The 19,605-nt window shown below is 39.8% G+C and overlaps 1 protein-coding gene across 1 annotated transcript in view; it reads right to left on the bottom strand.

The window, feature by feature from the left end:
- The window catches only part of FCHSD2 (FCH and double SH3 domains 2), a 359,064-nt gene that overhangs the window by 105,651 nt on the left and 233,808 nt on the right, over positions 1-19,605 (bottom strand). Inside the window, exon 9 of the mRNA XM_036745787.1 lies at positions 2,125-2,247. Coding sequence (XP_036601682.1) covers positions 2,125-2,247 — 123 coding nt within the window. The remainder of the gene's footprint in view (positions 1-2,124; positions 2,248-19,605) is intronic.

Below are 19,605 nucleotides of genomic sequence, written 5' to 3'. Positions count from 1 at the left end.
ATTATGTTTCTGTATCACATTTGGTAATTAATGAAACATTTCAAACTTTTTCATAATTGCTGTATCTCTTATGGTGATCTGTGATCAGTGATCTTTGAAGTTACTATTGTAATTGTTTCGGGATGCCACAAACTGCACCCATATAAGATGGAGATCTTAAATTAATAAATGCTGTGTTTGTTCTGATTCTCCACTGACTGGTCATTCCTCCCATCTTTCTCTTTCTCCTCACTGAAGGCTGAGAAAATGTTTAGTATTTTTTAGCAATAAAGTATTTTTAAATTAAGGTATGCACATTGTTTTCTTAGATACAATATTATTGCACACTTAATAGATCACAGTATAGTGAAAACATAACTTTTACATGCACCAAGAAACCAAAAAAAAATTCATGTGACTCACTTTATTGTGATATTCATTTTATTGTGGTGGTCTGGAATTGAAGACACAACATCTCCAAGATATGTCTGTACTCTGGAGTGCATAGCCCTCTGAATGAGAAGTGCCTGCTACAGCCATGTGGTGACGGGGAAGGGTGTGGGAATCTTGCCTGCCATAGATATTGGTATCTGTGACACAAAACTGACCCGAGGGTTCCATAGTATCTGCAGTCAAAAAGGCTAGCGCTGGGAGGGGGCAGAGTAGCTGAATGTTTAAGGGGTTGGCATCTGTATCTTGGAGATTATCCTATAACTGGCTTTGGGGGAGGAAGGCTGGGATGTAACAGATTTTCCAACTCTCCCACTGAATGATCACATACCCCTTGGGAGTAAAGCCATGGCCCTGACACAGATTATTCCAGGGCTACCAGTTTGGATACCACTGACCTAGAGAACTGAAGGTTGTTCATGCCCCCTGACTTTTTTTGTTTTTGCCACAGAAAATCTTAAAACTATCTACTGAATAATGGGAGGCTTTCAATCTCCACTGGTGGAAGTGATGAAGAGATCACTAAAGTATTAGTAGTATTATTAAATAATGTGATAATACTAAAGTATTAGTGACATATTAAAGTGGACAAGGGGCAAGAGCAAAAGCACCTTTAAGACCTTTCAGCTTCCTTCAGCAGGTAGCAGCTGAATATTCAAATCTCTCAAAGAAAAGAAATATATTGTAGAGAAAAGAGGACTTTTTGCTTATAGGCAAATTTGTAAAAGACTTTTTACCATGACATTTTGAAGAGAACAGGGTAAGATACAGGCATATAAAGACCTACTCTTATTCACCATAAGGATAGTGAATTTCATGTTAAATTTTGTTACCCTGGGCAAAGATAACATAAAAGATATAGGGATGTCCCCAAGGAAGTAGATTCTCTTCCTATGCACCTGGGGCAGGGCCCTCCTGGTCTCCCTTCCAAAAGCCAAGGGCTGCAGCTTCCTGTCCAGGGCTTGGCATAGCTCTGCCACATCATCTTATCTGATATGGTCCCTGGCATCTAGTGACACAGAGACCACACTTGACCCCTGCTGGAAGTAAGCTTTCCTAGTTCCAGGTGGCCAAGCTATGCTGATCCTGGATATGTGCACTCTGGTCTCAGCTTGGCAAGGACCCTCAGCTCAATGTTGAAAAGGTTCATTCAACCCGAGGCAGAAGACTTAAGTGGGATGCAATCATTGTTTTCAAATATATGAAGGGCTACAGGGATTAGATTTGTTTTGCCTGAACTCAAATGTGAAAACTACAAGCAACAGCTGAAGAGAGGGAGATTTAGATGCCATGTAAAGAAAAACCTAATGATCAGAGCCTGACCTAAGGTGAAATGGGCTGCCTAAGAGGCTTGGGGCTCCCAAGAGGTCTTCAGGAGAAGCTGGCTGAGACTTCTCAGGGGTTTGTTCATTTCATTAACCGACTGATAATAGAGGGGGTTCCTATCAAGATACAGATTAGTCTAAATAGCCTCTTAGATCTTTTCTAGTTCTAAGCTTCTATAATTCCTATCCTTATCTGACAGCACAGAGAAGAGGGAACTCTCCCAAACTCGGTGTGCCCAGACTAGCATTAGAAGAGTGGCTTTGCTCCTGTTGTTTACTTCATTTTTAGAATAAGTAAGATACTGTATATACTCCAACATACCACTTGCTTAAGGGCTACTGGGTCAAAGAAAAGTGGGTTCACACTTACCCTGCTTGAGGTTTCCAATAAAAACTGGAATGTATTCTGTATAGCTTGGCATGTCTCTAGCTCAGTCCTGCTGAATGCTATTAAATAATCCTTCAGATGATCATATACATTCCCGTCAAGGGCCTATATAAGGGAGGAGAAAAACAAAAGCTAAGTGACCACAACAAAGCTTTGAAGAATGCTACCTTTCAGTATCACCATAAAGAACTAAGCAGCTTTGGTGCAGGAGACTAGGAGGTCAGAGGCCCAGCACTGCATCATACCATGTGACTCTGGGCAAGTCACTCATGATGATAACAGGATAACAGCTGACATTTATGTAGCACTTTTATGAAGTCACTTTATCTTCATAATATACCAATATTACTATTGTCATCCCTATTTTATAAATACAGAAGCTAATTTCCAGACATCCATATGACTGGGTGTTGGAAGGGACCCTGGAGATTATCTAAATTCAAGGCCCCTATTTTACAGGTGAAGAGGCTTGCCCTGGATCACACATCTGGTAACCAGGAGAGCAGTCTAGGTACAGTGTTCTTTCCCCTCTGAGCCTAAATTTCTTCCTCAGTAAAATGAGAGTAAAAACCATACTAGATAATCTCTAAGGTACCCTCCAGATCTAACATTTTAATTGCATCCTTAAATATTTTAAGCAAAAAATGTTAGGTTCTTCAGGACACAGCCATGAGATGGCACAATAGAGCCCTAAAACCATAAGCTATTATTAAATATACATTTCATCCAGTTATGTAATGTGTCCATAGCAGACTGCTGATGTCATGCTTAGATAAAAGGCTCTGCCTTGGGGTGTGTTCTTTATGTGAAGTAATGATCTTGTCAATAAGAATACATTTAACTTACCTGGGACAAGTCCCAGGTTTCATGCAGATGTTCTTGGTAGGCAGTCACACATTTTTTTTTTTTTTGCAGAGTTACCAGTTTCAGATATTCTAAAGAGCACATATAGCTATAGAATCAACATCCCTACCAATGCCAGTTGGTACCTTCTCAACCACTCAGAGTCGCATTGCTGTGGGATGAAATGCCACACTGCCAGGATGTATCAGAGGTGGGCTTGTAGTATACTCATCTACCCACTATTCCACATCAATGTCGGTTGTTATTGTTTTGGTTGTTGTTCCTTGGAAGTGCTCTGCCAGGAGCTTGCCTGGGTAGAGGTCAAAGGAACCTTCAAAATAATTTTTAAAAAATACTGCATGCCACATGCTGGTATGCATCTGAAACAACATCTATGCTGAAAAGTAGAATAAAGTCTAGAACTTGTACGAGACAGAGAGTGATTAAACCAAAGGCCTCTTAACTGCCACTGTCCTGGTAAGACCTGGGCTGTGGAGCAATCTTGCTAACTTCTTCTCCCACTGCAGGGGGAGAGGCTAAGTCCTAGTCTAGGAAATGTTGTTTGAGTCCCGAAGTGCTTTGTCAACTGCAACACCTACTCAACACTGAAGTGAGTTCTGGGACAGAAACGACCCATTTGGGGACTGAAGAGGGAGCCCCTCAACTATGCCTTATCCCTCTAGAACTAACCAGGCTCCAGGACTCCACTGACTCTGGTCCTTGGCTGGGGACTCAAAATCTGTCCTGCCATAGCACATACTCCCCTAGCTTGCAACTCTTGCTCAGGGACTGAAAAATCAGCACAATCTGTCATTGCTACCACAAAGGGTGTGACAATCCATTGCTCTATGACTCTATCCCCTGCTCCCTTACCCATCCATAGTAGGCTCATCCCTTCAACCATCGTACTTAACTTGGATCTACCATTAAGCTTTCTAGAACACCAGTTCTATTGTTAAACTACCCTTCCCAGTGGATCTTTGCCCTCTCTCCAGAGAATACTTTGTGCCCATTTTGTATTTCACTTCTATACACATTGTTGTTTCTCCTGAATAGGAGACTCAATCTTGTCCTTATACAGCCCACACCTAGCACTATGCCCAGCATGTTACAGACATTAACAGATACTTGGTGAATTGAAATGAGCTGATGTGTGTCACACAAACACCAACAATCACCCAATGCAAAAGTTTGAGCTAAGAGACCCTGTTTGAAAGGGTAGGTCCTGCGTGCAGCCACTGACCAAAGAGTTTACAGACAGGTTGTTCTCTTTTCCTGGCTTTGTGATACACAGACAGAAGCTTCCCGATTTGGTTTTGTATTTATGTTTGTCTTCAAGGGACCTCCCAGCTTTGAAACAATGAGATTCAGTACAATAGTACTCTAAAGAATGCTTCCAATTTTGGACTTATTTTAAATGAAAGATTCCCATCCAAAAGTTGCATTCTCATCTTATGCCTTTCCTTGCAAGAACTTCAATAAGAGCTAAGGCTTTGCTTTTCCTTGTAAGAAATGACTTTTTTGTCACTAACTAATTAAATTAGAAGAAATAAATTTCACTTTGTATTTACATTTCAGTCTATCAGACATATTTTAGTCATTACTACAAACCACAGAAGGTAGGGAGGCAACATGTTAGCCATTTGATATCAAGCAGTTTCCAACTGGTATGTATAGCTCTTATTATCAGCCACTGGGCAGTCTAGGCCACCCCAGATCAGCCGAGTGATGGTTACTCCTCAAGCCCCTTACGCAGCTCAGCTACATCTGTGCGTGTTGTTTGGGGCTAGCTGGGGGTCTCTGACACCACTGACTGTGTAACCCTGGCTAAGCCATGTAACTGTAGGTAACTGCTCAGCCTTTCAGGGTTCAAGGTAGAGATACTGCCCCTTCCTATTGGCAGAAGGGCTTACCTCATTTTGAATTCTTTACATCAACAACATCACAGGTCCAGTCTCTATCCCTAACCCTATATATAAGCTCTTAAAATTTTATAGTTACTAATGGAAAATGTGGGCTTATTCATTGGTACTTTTACCTTCTCTGGTCACACCTTGATGTCATGCTGATGACATCAATTTTTCACAGGTCATATACTGCTTCCTACACATACCATGTGACCCAGCACCTCATGAAATGATGTGTTTTTTGTTTCTGCACATAAAGCCCATTTCTTCTAACTTCTTTATTTGTCTCTCTAAGAAGAATCTATATATTATCCTCCTATTTATTTAAAACTTCCATTTGTTTCATTTCTGGCAATGATGTCAATGTAAATTCCTCTAGTAGTATGTCCACTTGGTCACTGAGTGATGATATAGAGAGCACTATTCTCAGTGCTAGGAAGGGTTATTTAAAATTTTTGTTTCATGGGCTACCAGAGTGAAATGATTCATCATCAAGGGGCCAGTCTACTATTAAAAGATTCTTTTTGTGATTAGCTGGCCAACAGAAAGCAGATATTTCCTTTTACCCAGGACTATACCAAAAGTTTTTCCAGCATGGTAGAACCTGTTAAAGCTTGTTCTATTGGCAAAGTCTTTGAGAGTCCAGTGTTTCCTCCATTCTATCATGAAGCCTGAGAATAAGACTTTATAGTAGTATTAATGTTTGTTGGCTTCTATTTACACCTAGTTCAATCTGCTTAATTTTACATATAAGTAAACTGAGTCACACAGAGGCTAAGCTACTTGCCCAAGATCACAAAATACGTTAGTGGCAGGGCCTCCTGATTCACAGGTTCCTTTCACTGTATGTTTATTTTTTTTTAATAATCCTATTATTTTTCCCCACATCTATAGAGAAAAGAGCAAAAATCCTATTCAAACCTATCTTATTAATACATGGATTTTACATGGGTAAAATTCTGTTCCCTGAAACATAATCACATATACAAATCCACAGGTGGCAGTCCTGACCCTTGCTGCCAACCTTTGCAAAGAGGTTCTACTCTATTTCCAGATTTGGTTTTTAAAAATTCCGCATTTAATATAAGCTTCATCTCAACAGTTTTGGCTCACGTTTGTCTAATTTGGAATTATGGACAACGTCTGGTGGATAGAGATGCTTGTTCTTCAAAAACAAGAGAGATCTATAAAGAATACTATTTTCTCTCTTTTTTTCTTTCTTGCGGTTTTTTCCTTTTTGTTCTAATGTGGAAATATGTTTAATGTGATTGTACATATGCTATACAGTCTATATCAGATTTCTAGTCATCTTGGGGAGGGGTGAGGGAGGGAGAAAAAGATGGGAACTCAAAATCTCATTAAAGTGAATGCTGAAAACTACCTTTACATGTAATTTAAAAAAAATACTATTAAGTGGGAGGAAAAAACTTGAAAAAAACTTGAAATGCCAAGACAAAAAAGAAAAGGAAAGAGATCTAGTTTTCAATCTACATTAAGAAAACTTGGGAGACTTCAGCCAAACTATATAAACACAAAATCTGTTTCCTTCCTGGAAATGAACAAGGCAGCTACTTTCTACCTTGGCGTTCATTTTCAAAAGCAAATGTGAAATCGCAACAAAGGCTTGGGAAAATGACAACAGATAATTTTCTTTTTCCCAATTCATGATATATAAAAATTTTCCTTAATATTGCAAATCCAAAGGAATATGAGTTCTCCTAGCAAAATAGACTTAATGGAAAAAAATGTTTTATTATGTAAACTTCTCTGAAGCATTTTATATTTCATTGATTATGAAATATATGATTTTTACTGTATTATGATAATATTGAACTTCTGTTCTCATTCAACACATATCAGAACTCTCTCCCTTGCCCGCCACTGTGTTAGGAGATTATATATGAAGTTTATCCTTGTTCAAGAAAGTGATGAGATCACTGGCTTTAGAATCATATTCTTAGAGTTGGAAAGACCTAAGGCATTTTCTAGTCCATTTCTAGTCCAAATGGGTCACCACTTATGCCCCAAGCAAGAATCTCTTATACTGCAGTCCTGACTTTTGGTCACCTAATATTCTCAGTCTGGCACTGAAAGCTCTTCATAGCCTCATCTCTTCCTACCTATCCAGTCTTATTTTATTTTATTCTTCTCCCTACCAACTACACTGACCTACCTGCTATTGCTTGCACCCTCCATCTCCTGCCTACACCAAATAAGAGTAACTGTGAAGTGCTTAGCATAGTGCCTGGAAAATGCTAAGTGCTATATAAATGTTAGCTGTTATTACTGTTATTATCATTATTATGATTTGCAGTAGCTATCTCCGCTGGACTCATTCAGTTCAAAGGCCACAAGGACCTTCCTGGCTCCTCCATTACAACGTAAGCTCCCCGAGGGCAGGGACCATGCCTCTGCCTTTCTTTGTATCCTTAGAAGTTAGCACAGTGCCTGGCACATAGTAAAAGCTTAATACATGCTTGCTGACTGATGATAGTAAACCCATTTTCTTTGCAAGCAGCCTGTTCTCCTTTAGTACAGCTCTTGTTCTCTGAAAAAGTTTCCATATACGTAGCCAAACTATTCTCCTGTAGTTTCTTTGCAATGTTCCGGAAGTCATTTAGACTTTATCTGTTAATGTTCTCAATGTGTATTTGATCTCCATTTCTAACTCATCTAACTGGCTAGCATGTGATCAATAAGCTAAGGGAGCCTACTACCTTTCTGGCCTCCCTGCCAAGCTAGCCTTATGCATGATGCCTTTGAGTTTTTGAAAACAGAGGAAGAGCTAAAGCTATCTTGCTTCTGTTTCTTCCTTTATCAGGGTGAGGCCCAAGGTCATCATCCATTGTCTGGCAGGATGAGGATCCTGTCCAAAAAACTGCCAGTTAGGCTTCTATCTCTACCAAAAGGAGATGGGGGGGGTGGCGGCGCAGAGCATCTCCCATCATCCTGATCTATATCTGGCCACTGGATCCAGATGGCTCTGGAGGAGAAAGTGAGACTGGTGACTTTGTACTGCCCTCTTTCACTTAAATCCAATTCACTTGCAAGTCAAGACATCATCTTCTTAATATCATGGTCCTCTTCAAGAATCAAGGACAAACAACAACATGTGAATAGTCTGAGCTGGCCCACTGAGGACCCAACTTGGGCAACTCAGCTCCTTCCTTCCTCCTTCCCCTACCTCTATTCACATGAAGCACCATGTCCTTACCTGCAGGCACTCTGCCCAAAGGAGTGTAACTTTTGACGGCTAAAAACCAGCAACGTATCTTGGGGTTTATGGGCTAGATTTCTTTCTTAAGACCATGCCTTAAACCCAATTCACTCTGGCTCTCATTGATTGGCCAACAATAGGTCCCAGCCCAAGCACCACCTAGGGTCATAGTTTGGGCCCTGATGGCTCAGAGTGAATGCAAATAGTAATTGTTTCTGTTTTGTCCAGAAACTCCAGGGAGGTCTTCCCCTCCCAGACTAATTTTTTTTTTTATTAGGTAAAAGGGGCCATTCCTTGGCTCATTTCTTAACTAGCCTTAATCACTGAAAGGGCCAAGGTCTCCTACTGTATCCAGGGCCATCTCCAGTCATCCTGATCTATATCTTGCCACTGGACCCAGATAGCTCCAGAGGAAAAAAGTGAGGCTGGTGACCTTGCTCAGCCCTCCTTCACTTAAATCCAATTCACTTGCAAGTCATGGCATCATCTTCCTGATCTCATGGTCCTCTTTGAGAACAAAGGACAACCACCACCAAAGCAGACTTGAACAATCACCTGAAGTGCAGAGTTGGAAAAGTTCTTGGAGCTGGGGGAGGTCAACTAGTCCAAATCATGGATCCAATCCAAATGTTCCCAACAAGCTGTCACCAGATCCTGCTTGAAGGCCTTTAGTCATGGGAAACTAACAGCCATTCCATTTTTGAATACCATGAATTGTTAGCAAGTTTATTCTTATATTGGGTTAAAATCTCCCTCCCTGTAATTTCCTCCCATTGATCCTAGTCTTCATTTCCAGGGCCAAGCAGAGCAAGTTTCATCTGTCATCCACAAAACAGCCTTTCAAATAAATAGTTGCATCTTTTCAGGTATTCTCACTAATCAATAGTTAGCAAGGAATCTAGTTAGATGAAGGCAGAGCTTTGTGTGGATTTTTTTGAGTTTTCCTCTTGTGGGCAGATTACTGTCCTGGGCTGGCAGCAGCTTCAGACCATACTTAGATCTCCAGAATTGCCAACTTCTAAGTTCCCAAGTGAGGGAAAGGCCACGGGTTCTCTCTCCTGCCAAGACTGAGTCAGGCCTTTTCTGTCACCACTTCCAAGGAGAGGGTGCTCTAATATCGAGAACAATGATGGGAGCCTCAGTTAAGGTTTAGAATTCCCCTAGCATTTGTCTCCTAGGCAATTTAAATATGGCCTATTGTGCAAACTGTTTGTGAATTTTTCTATAACAAAGTATTTAAATAATGGAAATTTTTTAGCATTAAGAATCTGAAAGTTCCTATTATAGTTTGGGTAACAATATGGTTGGTGTTGACAACTAGGAACTTCCTTACATGGGTGGAGGCACTGCTAAAATTGGAACTAAGGGTGCCTCACCTTATCCGTTCTTTATGGAAAAGAAATGAGAGAAAGACTTCAATATGACCAATAAAGAAAATGAAGTCTTTCTGAACACACTGGCATGAACAAGAAAATGAACTATCAGGCAGCTGGGTGTCTCAGTGGATAGACTGCTAGGCTTGGAGTCAGGAAGGCCTGACTTCAAAACAGGCCCCACTTTCTAGCTGTGTTATCCCGGGCAATCCTCTCCAGTATCTTTGCCAACAAAACCCCAAAACGGGTCATAAAGAGCTGGACACAACTGAAATGACTGAACAACAATGAGATGATAATTGGTAAGTACTTAGCACAGTGCCTGGCACATAGCAGATGCTATTTAAACGTTAGCAATTCTTATTAACTTATTATTACCCCACCACACAAGCCTCATATAAATTTCTGCTCACACTGTAAATAAGTTAAAAATTACTAGAGTTGAAGTCAGGAGATGTGAGTTCAAATCTAGAATCTGCCACTGCTCATGGTTGTTCCTTAGGACTGGAAATATTGTACCCTTCTTCACCTGTTGAATTTTTACCCATCTTTTAAAGCACAATATGAATGCTTCCTCTTCCAAGAAACCTTCCCCTAATACCTTAAATGGTAATAACTTCTCCCTTGGATCTCACACAGCACTGTTTGCACTTAGTATGTTTATCATATACTATCACATTTCATTATTATCTGTGTTTGTATCTTATCTCAACTTTGTCCCTTCAAGTACCAGTGCAAAGCTCTGCCTGTATGAGTGCTTAAACAAATGTCTGATTTGTGTTTTACATTTATTTGTAATTTTGGCAAATTATAGACACATACTTAGGCAATTCACAAAAATCTATAGTGGATTTCAGGTATATAGTATATCTGGAATAGGACTAATAGTGGTTCCGGACCCTGAATTCCATAGCAATAGCTCATTTTAATAAATCTTAAAATACTATAAAGAGCTATCCTCTTAAAAGTCCTGCATTTGCCTAATTTAATAAGCATTCTGTGTGCAAGGTGGTGAGGATACAAAGACAAAAATAAAGCAGTCTCTGCCCTCAAGGAGCTTATGTTCTACATGGGAAGAACAGGGTAGAGGAAAGAGACAGAAGTATACAAGGATCAGGAAAGACCTTTTTGGGCAGGCCCTTGAACTGTTCTTTAAAGAAAGCTAGGGACTGATTCTAGAAGGTGGAGGAAATGAAAAGTATTCAAGGCATGTAGAGCCATGATGCAAGGGTAGGAGAAGGAATGCTGTGTATAGAGTGAAGAGAAAACCTGACTGGAAGAGAAAGACAGTGCATCTCAATAAAAACTAGACCAGGAAAGGCAAGTGGGAACCAGGAGTATGAAGAGATTAAATTAATATATCAGATAGAGGGGTTTGTTAATCCTATTGGTTAGCAGAAGCTGTTGAAGATTTTTGAATAGGAAGATGATGTAGTAGATGAGTGTCTTAGTGATAGCAATTAGGCAAAAAGGTCGGTAGAAACATTATTATGCTCATTTTACAGATGAGAAAACCAAGCGTCTTAGAGGCAACATGATAATTCAAAGCTTTTAAACCTTAGACAGTAGCTAGTCCAATGCTCTCATTTTATAGATGAGGAAACAGGTCCAGAGGGGCTAAGTAAGTAACTTGGATCAAGGTCACACAATCAGTAAGGAGAAAATTCAAGATTCAAACCCTGGTGTTATGATACCAAATTCAGGGCTCTTTCTACCATACTTTGCCAAACTTGCCCAGGCTCACACAGCTTCTGGATGACTAAACTAGGATTTGAACCTAAGTGTCCCAACCCCTCGTGCAACACTTCATTACGTTGTGCTGTGATGAGGCCTGGATTAAGAACTACAAATTGGTCACAAGATCCAGGAGCTAAGAAGATGTTGGGGCAGCAGCAGAGGAAGGAGATGGCAGGTGACAAACATACAGAGGCAGGGGTTCTATGAGATAATTATCCATGAGGTGGATGAATGAGGGTCTATGTGACAAAGTTTTTCTGTCTTCTCAAGATTGGAAGAAGCAAATGTATATTTCAGATCAGGATTCCACAAATTTGTTTTGAATCAGCTTTTACAATACGGTTTTTAAAAGATCCTTCACCCCTCCCCTCCAATTTCCAATATCTGGTGCAGCCTATTTGCCTTTCACAAGAAAACCTTAAGCAAATCTGCTTTCCAGTTTCTAACCTCTAAGTTCCTTCTTTCATTCTTCTCTTGTCCACTAGTCAACACAAATTCTCAGGTTCTAGGGCTTTATGTTTCTATTCTGGCCCTTCTAATGATATTATGAAGTTTACATGTGAGATCATTGGTGTGAGCACTCCTTTCTACCAGTACAGCTCAGAATCTACTCATCTTCTCTGTTCTTATCCCATGTTTTTTCATAAATCCTATGTAGGGAACCTATTCATTAATGAAAGCCTTCTCTTCATTCTGCTACTTCATGGGCAGAAGTGCAGCATTTTTATGTGCAGTCCATCTGTTTATCCCTTATTCTTGCTATCTGATCATTCCGCCTCCTTTTCCAGCCATAACTATCTTTTATGAGACTTCTGACATATGAGCCAGGCCTCCACAATGTGTTGCAGCCTACTTATGCTTTTGAACTCTAACCTTGTGGCTCCACTGTAACTTTGGATTTTAAGAGATTAGTGTCCCTTATGAATTGCAGTCCTATAACAGCTATGCCACAGGCCCATAGCTGTACAGCCCTGTAGATTTGATCTAATGAGAAACAAGATAATAGGAACAGGGACTGAGATGTCAGCTGCTGGGCAGGCAGAATTGGATATCCTTTAGCTAAGTGTGAAAAACTTGTCAAAGAAGGGGAGAGACTTAGTCAGGGTCACACAAGGAAGTGGCAGAGCCAGGACCTTGAACACAAGACTTCACTCACAATCCAAAGCTCTTTTCATTATATAATACTGCCTGTCCTATAATTTAAAAAATATTTTATCGACTACATGTTCTTAGCATCGATTTCAAATCAAAAGACCTCACTTTGGAGATTATGCTACTCAACTGCTGTATAACCAAGGGCAAGTCATTTCATTTCTCTGGCCCTCAGTTCCCTAATCTGTAAAACGGAGAGGTTGGTCCCTTCCAGTTCCAATATTCTAACCGTACATAGAAGACATAGCCTACGCCCTAAAAGAATTTGTAACTTTGGGAGGAAACAAGATTCAAACACAAAAGCCCCATAAATAATCAGAATAGTCAGGCAAAAGAGTATAATAATAAAGCATTAAGTTGAATATAGTAAGGTTGTACCATGTGAAACAGAAAATATGTGATTCAGGTAGTGAGAAAGGAAAGAGATGAATGTTGACTAAAGGAAGAGGCAAAGGTTCCATGAAGGAGGTAGAATTTCAGTTGGCCTTAAAGAAGAAATAGGATTGAGATGGTGGAGGCCATTTCATGCAGGAAGAACGACAGCAGAAAGGCACAAATAAGCCATGTGTGTGATGCAAACAATGCAGTGGCTGGACTAAAAGGAGTAAAGTATATACTGGGGATTCTGCTGAAGCTAGCTTCTTTTGGGAGGGCACCATGGTCCCATAATATGAGGGCAGTTTTCTGAGGATTTGAAATCTGTTTTCATAGCATGTTCCTCCTCAGTTTTGAGAAGGTAAAATACTTCCTAAGTGACCATTCTCATTTTGTTGTCTTGACACCCAGAACACTAGTGGACAATTTGGGGCATTTGATAAACAGCTGCCAGTCCACATTGTACTTGGTTTAGCAGCCACATTGTACTTGTCTTTGATATTCAGATTTTCAAAATTAAAAACTTGCTGAAAAATTTTTCTGAAAGCAGGAATTAAACTGTTCTTATTTTTAAAACACATGCAAACACACTAAAGTCAATACCAGCAGAAGTGTCTGCTATGCTCAGCAGTATCTAAGTCAGCAGCAAGAACATGAGCCAAGGACATTCAGGAAGGAAGGAAGGTGAAGACACACTATCAAGTGAATCCATATCACCATTTCCCCTCCTTAAAATAAAGGCCCAACTTTAAAAAAATCAGGTCATTCACATAAGTTGTAGTTGGTCAGCAGATTATGTCACATATTATTTTCCATCTAAGAAACTGATTATAAACAACAAAACTAACCCCGACAACAAACGGATCAATAGATCTTCAGCTTTTGATTTACTTTGATTTGGCAACTGGGAGGCAGGGCTGTTATTGTGGCTTGTCCTTCCTCCTGGAAGAGGACCATGACATCAGGGAGGTGATGTGATGATATGCAAGTGAATTGGATTTAAGTAAGGGAGGGTTGTACAAGGTCACCTGCCTCACCTTCTCCTCTAGAACCATCTGGGTCCGGTGGCCAGATACAGATCGAGACTACTAGAGACGGCCCTGGATGTGGGAGACCCTGGTCTTTTTAAGCTAAGGTCTTTAACAGGTCTCTGTTTGACTGAGGCAACAACACCCATTCCATGATTACTGCTAGGTAAGAAATGAGGCAAAGAATGGTCTCTTTTACTTGGTCTGAAAAACACAAAACAACAACAACAACAAAAAACAACATGAACCAATACGGGAGGAGAAGACCCTCAGGATTTCTGGCCAAAACAGAAACAAGTACTATTTATATTCACTCTGAACCAATCAGGGCCCAAACAATGACCAAGTGGGGCTTTGCCTGGGACTGTTGGCCAATCAATGAGAGTCAGAGTGATTTGGGTTTAAGGCATGGTCCTTAAGAAAAAAAATCTAGCCCATAAACCCCAAGATATCTTGTGAGGTTTCAGGGATCAAAATTCACATTCCTTTGGGCAGAGCACCCACAGGTAAAGGGTGGGGAGAGAAGGGAAAGGAGAAAGAGCTATGTTGCTCAACTGGCTAGTCCCAATGGGGCAGCTCCTCCTCCTACTCACAGAGGTTGTTGTTTGTCCTTTGTTCTTGAAGAGGATGATGATGCCATGACATGCAAGTGAGGAAGGGCTATGCAAAGTCACCAGCCTTACTTTCTCCTCCCTGGGGAGGCAGAGCAGCTAAACTAGAAAGGAGGAAGGCAGCACTGCCCAAATCCCTAAGAAAGGTACTAGCTTCCCTTGTAGGAAAAGGCTGCCTAAAAGTAGGACATAAAATTAGGGAGAGCTAGGAGTTTGGGGTTAGTGTTTGTATTCTGGCCCATCAAGCAGCTGTTTTGAGCTGACTGTCCTTGAAGGGAAGAAATTACCAGAGACAGAAGAAGGAGGAGCCCTTTCTCTACCTGGCAAAGTGAGCAGCTCCAATGGAGTCTGCTGTTCCTAGTTGTCTCTTTTTGTCTTTGGAGAAATCTCCTAACTCCAGGGTTCTGCTGTGAGCTCTCCAAGGTTTGAACCAGAAAGAACAGTGATGGTTCGGGCAATAATGACTTGGTATTGTTTCTAAGTTGTTCATCTGAGCTAGCTGTAGCCAGGACAACACCTTTTGAGCTTTGTCCTTTTCTCTTGGATATGACCCTGAAAAGGTGACAGAACCCCCCCCCCACACACACACACCATGCAATGTTTCATTAAGGTTTTCAAAGTGCCCCACTCTTTTCAGTTTTCACCATTTCAATTTTTCTGTTTTCTAGTAAGGAAGAAAAATATCCTCCTTTTAAAATTCTGGCCACTTAAAGTAAACTCCTTGGCTTAAAGGGACAAAGTAACAGCTTGCAAGCAAATGTAAAAGTTCATGGAAGGGGAGTACTGCAGCTATGACTGATTACCTTTTCCTGTCCCATATGAAGAAACTGATGGCTTCCCCCACCCCTTCCTCTTCTTCCTCTTTTTGTGGGCAGATAAGACCAAATTAGAGAAATATTGAAGGCCAAACACATTTGGATTCTTAGATCTATCTTCAGATACACAGGGTATGTAAATAAATTCTTGGCCATGTGTTCGTTAGTTCTGGCATGGTCTGACTTTCTAACTCGTTCAAGTTCCATTACAAAAATATTCAAGTTTTCTAGGCCTAAATAATTCAAAAATACTTTCTAATGAGTTTTGCTGATTATCATTATGGTGCTTATCAGAAAAATTTTACAGATGAGGAAACTAAGGCAGAATGACGTGACGTGACTTGTCCAGGGTCACATAGCTAGCAAGTGTCTAAAGCTGGATTTGAATGCAGATCCTCCTGACTGGGGAATACTCTATTATCTATCTATCTATGATCAGATATATAGAATATAAATACATATTATATATGTGTGTGTGTTTATATGTATGTGGGTGTATATGTATACATCCCTGCTTTCCCTTTGACTTGCCAGATATACCATTTAATGGATGTCCTGTGCCCTGTTTCTTGGTGATTTGCTCAGTGTACTACATTTGGCCTGGTGTGCGGACTTTGCTTTCTGAATATCTTCTTCATTACTTCTGGCTGACAACCTGGACGAGTTTTCTTTTGGGATTTTTATTTTGGTTTTGCCAGAACATTTGCAACACATATCCAAACACCTTTCATTTATGCATGTTTGTATTTCTAAGCTTATACAATTTCATATAACTGCAATCTACAAGGACTTCTACTCTGCATACCTATCTTTTTTCACTAACATAAAAACTAAAAGGCTGAATTTATGCTTTTAGTTACCTTTTAATTGCTCAAATGTTTTCTTTACTTGGTATATAGCTTTGTCAAAGTCATTAGTCCTGGTATTTGAAATATTACACAGGATTCTATGAACTAACTTTTGTGTCTCTTGTTAAAAAACAGCTTCAAGAGCTTGTCTTTAGACAAGTCTTCAATTTGACAAATTGCACACATTTTAATCTTAATTCTTCCAAACAATTCTTTACATGTACTGTACTGATACCATTCTAGGAACAATGAGTTGGAAAGGCAGATTACTGCTCAATTTAAGTAAGAAAAAAACTTGTAAATTATCTGAGCTATCCCAAAGCAGAATGGGGTTGCCTCTGGTAGCAGGAGATACTCTGCTACTGAGGGTTTTAGTTAAAGGTGGACAACTACTTTCTAAGGAAAATGGAGAGGGGATTTCTGGCCAGGGAAAGATTAGACTACATTTTTTTTTGTCAATAAAAATTATTCAAATAATTAAAAAATTCATGTTATTCCATTCAACCCAATGTTCTAGCTTGTCAAAATCTTTTTGCATCCAGATTCCATTAGGAAGTGGATTATCTATACCTTCTCATCACTTCTCCCTTGTTTTTTCCTTGCTTTTTTTTCCAGCTATTTCAATTGCAAACCTTTTCTTCTTTAATTGTTACTTTTTTTGATAATCAATACTTGTGACAAATAAACAAACAAAAATTCCAGCATTGGCCATGTGCAAAAATGTGTGTCAAATTTAAAAATCTATGTATTATCTTCTTTTTAAATTCTCTACCAAGCAAAGTTCAAACTCCTTTGGCCCAAAATTTAAAGTGCCACCTCACTTTTCCATCCTGAATTCCTATTACTGCCCTTCGATGTACTTTATGCTTCAGCAAACCTGGACTATTCCCTCTACCAGAGCCCAAATAGGCCTCATGCCTTCTGACTGACACGCCTTTGCTCCTAGTGTTCTCTATGCCTAGAAGGCTTTACTTTCCTGTTTTATCCGCAAACTCTTACCCACCTTTTAAAACTTGGACCAATGCCATCCCCTCATTAGGGAAATACATCCTGACTGGTAATGACCTTCCCCCTCATACACACAGGATCTTGTTCTATAACTTTATAAATGTATTCCACATGCAACATTGTATATTATAATTGCCTATTATGATTCTAACTGTGCTTCGACTACAAGCTCCCTGATGCCACTTAAACTTTGTATCTACCCAAGCGCCTTACAAGGTGCTTTTAAAACTGGGAAAATACTGAGGATCATAATATTAGGCCTAGAAGGGACTTTAGACATCATCTAGTCTAACCTATTTCACAGTTTGGGTAACTGAGGCCAAGAGAGGTTGACATGACACTTACCAAATAAATTGTCAATTTTGGGTCCCTCACTGGAAATATACATTAACTAAGGTTCCATAAAAGCATGTACATTTTTTTTAAACCAAAACTAACCTGCATCTTTTTGTCGGGAAGGACAGTGATAAGCTGGAGTGTATTAAAGCAGCTTAGGTCTATGAAGGGATTAGAGACAACTAGCCATACCAAGACTGCTTGAAGAAACTGAGGATGATTCACTGGGAAAAGAGATTTTAGGGGTACATGACCACTACTTACTCCCAGAAACCCAAATCAACAGCAATGAGAGAAAGAAAATTGAACTGGAAGTAGATTTTTGGCTTAATAAGAAGAAATTTTGTTGATGTTGAGTCATTTCAGTCATATCTGACTCTTTGTTTACCCCATTTGGGGTTTTCTTTGCAAAGATACTGAAGAGGTTTGCCATTTTCTTCTCCAGGTCATTTTACAGGTGAGGAAACTGAGGCAGACAGAGTAAGAGACTTGCTCAGGGTCACACAGCTAGTTAAGTGTCTGAGGCTGGATTTGAACTCATGAAAATGAGCTTTTCTAATTCCAAGAACAGTGCTTTATCTACTTTGTACCTCCTAAGCTGCCCCAATGTGAAGAAATACATCTTAAGAATTATTGTAGTTGTCTCACAAGTGCAATGAATTACCTAGAGAAGTAATCAGTTGACAGGTATTTATTAAGTGCCTCTTATGTGTCAGGTATACACTAGGTTATGGGACAAAGATAAAAATAAAGCAGTCACTACCCTCCAAGAGCTTACAATCTATTGAGAAAAACACTACGTACGTGTACAGTAAAGTAAAACAAAATATATAAAAAGTCATTTTGGGAGGTGATTCTAGAAATCAGAGGGATGAGAAAAATCCACATGTGTAAGGTGATGCTTACACTGAAATATGAGGAAAATAGGGAATTCTAAGAGATGGAAGTGAGGAAAAAGTGTATTTCAGGCATAAGGGACAGCCTATGCAAAAGCACAGAGATGGGAAATGGCATAAAATGTATGAGGAAGAGCAAGGAAGCCAGTCTGGCTAGACCTCAGACGATATGAAGTCGGGAAAGGTAGGCTAGAGCTAGATTGTGAAGGGCTTTAAATATCAGAGGCATCTATATTTTATCTTAGAAAGACTAAGGAGCCAATGGAGCATTTTGAACAGGCAAGTAACATAGTTACGCTGGTGCCTTTGCCAGTCTTTCCTGATCTTAGCGCATTACCTCTGAGATTACTCCCAACTGACCTGTCTACATTTTGTTTGTATGGTTTTTTGCATATTATCTCCCCCATGAGTCTGTGAGATCCTTGAAAGCAGGGCCTGTTGTCTTATCTTTCTTGGTATTCCCCAGAGTGAAGCATAGTGCCAAACACTGTAGGTGCTTAATAAATGCTAGCTAACTGACAAGACTGGCTGCTTTAGGGATAAGCAGTTTGAGAGCTCTGATTCCCTTCACTGGAGGTCTTCAAGTAAAAGCCAGGTGACTATTTGTCACTGATGTGGCTGAGAGAATTCCTGTTCACATTGTATATCAGATTTGATGACCTCTGGGGTGCCTTCTACCTAAAATTCTGTTATTCTAATTCAAGTCCCAACAAGATCAAAGTGGGGCCCCTTTTCCTAGTATTGGTTTCTCCTAAGATTATATTCTTAACAAGAGGCATTGAAAGTCACTAAAATTTTAATTCTGGGAAAAGAATGAGAAAGGAGGAAAAACAGAATTACCACCTAAGGATAAGAACATTTGGGATGTAATTATGGTTTTCAAATTGTACTTGAGAACTGAGTGCCACTTATTCTCTTTAGGAATCTGTCACACATTTGATTCCATTGTGGGCCAGCCTAACAAGGGATATCTGCAACTGCTACCCACCAATGGAAGAACAGACACTGGTGTTTATAGAATATCTCCATCACCTATGCTTGGGACTTGAAAAAGATCTTTTGAATGGTGTGAATGTTTCTGATAAGAGTCCTATAATTCCCTTTATCACAGGACTTCTGAAACTAGTACTAACTTGCATGTGAATGAGAAGTATTTGGAGGAATCTGAAGGAAGATTAATCAAAGTATGAGTCCATTCTTCATGCAACCTTTGGAACTCAATTACTTTTAAAAAATCTGTCTTTCTATTCTTTAGGCTTTCTCACTATTTTAGGTTATAACAATTCAAATGGAAAACCAAGACTCTGTGTGTGTGCG

The sequence above is a fragment of the Trichosurus vulpecula genome, chromosome 2 (genome assembly GCF_011100635.1).
Source record: "Trichosurus vulpecula isolate mTriVul1 chromosome 2, mTriVul1.pri, whole genome shotgun sequence".
Lineage (NCBI taxonomy): Eukaryota > Metazoa > Chordata > Mammalia > Diprotodontia > Phalangeridae > Trichosurus > Trichosurus vulpecula.
Note: the sequence above shows the minus strand (reverse complement) of the source record. Positions and strands in the feature narration are given on the sequence as shown.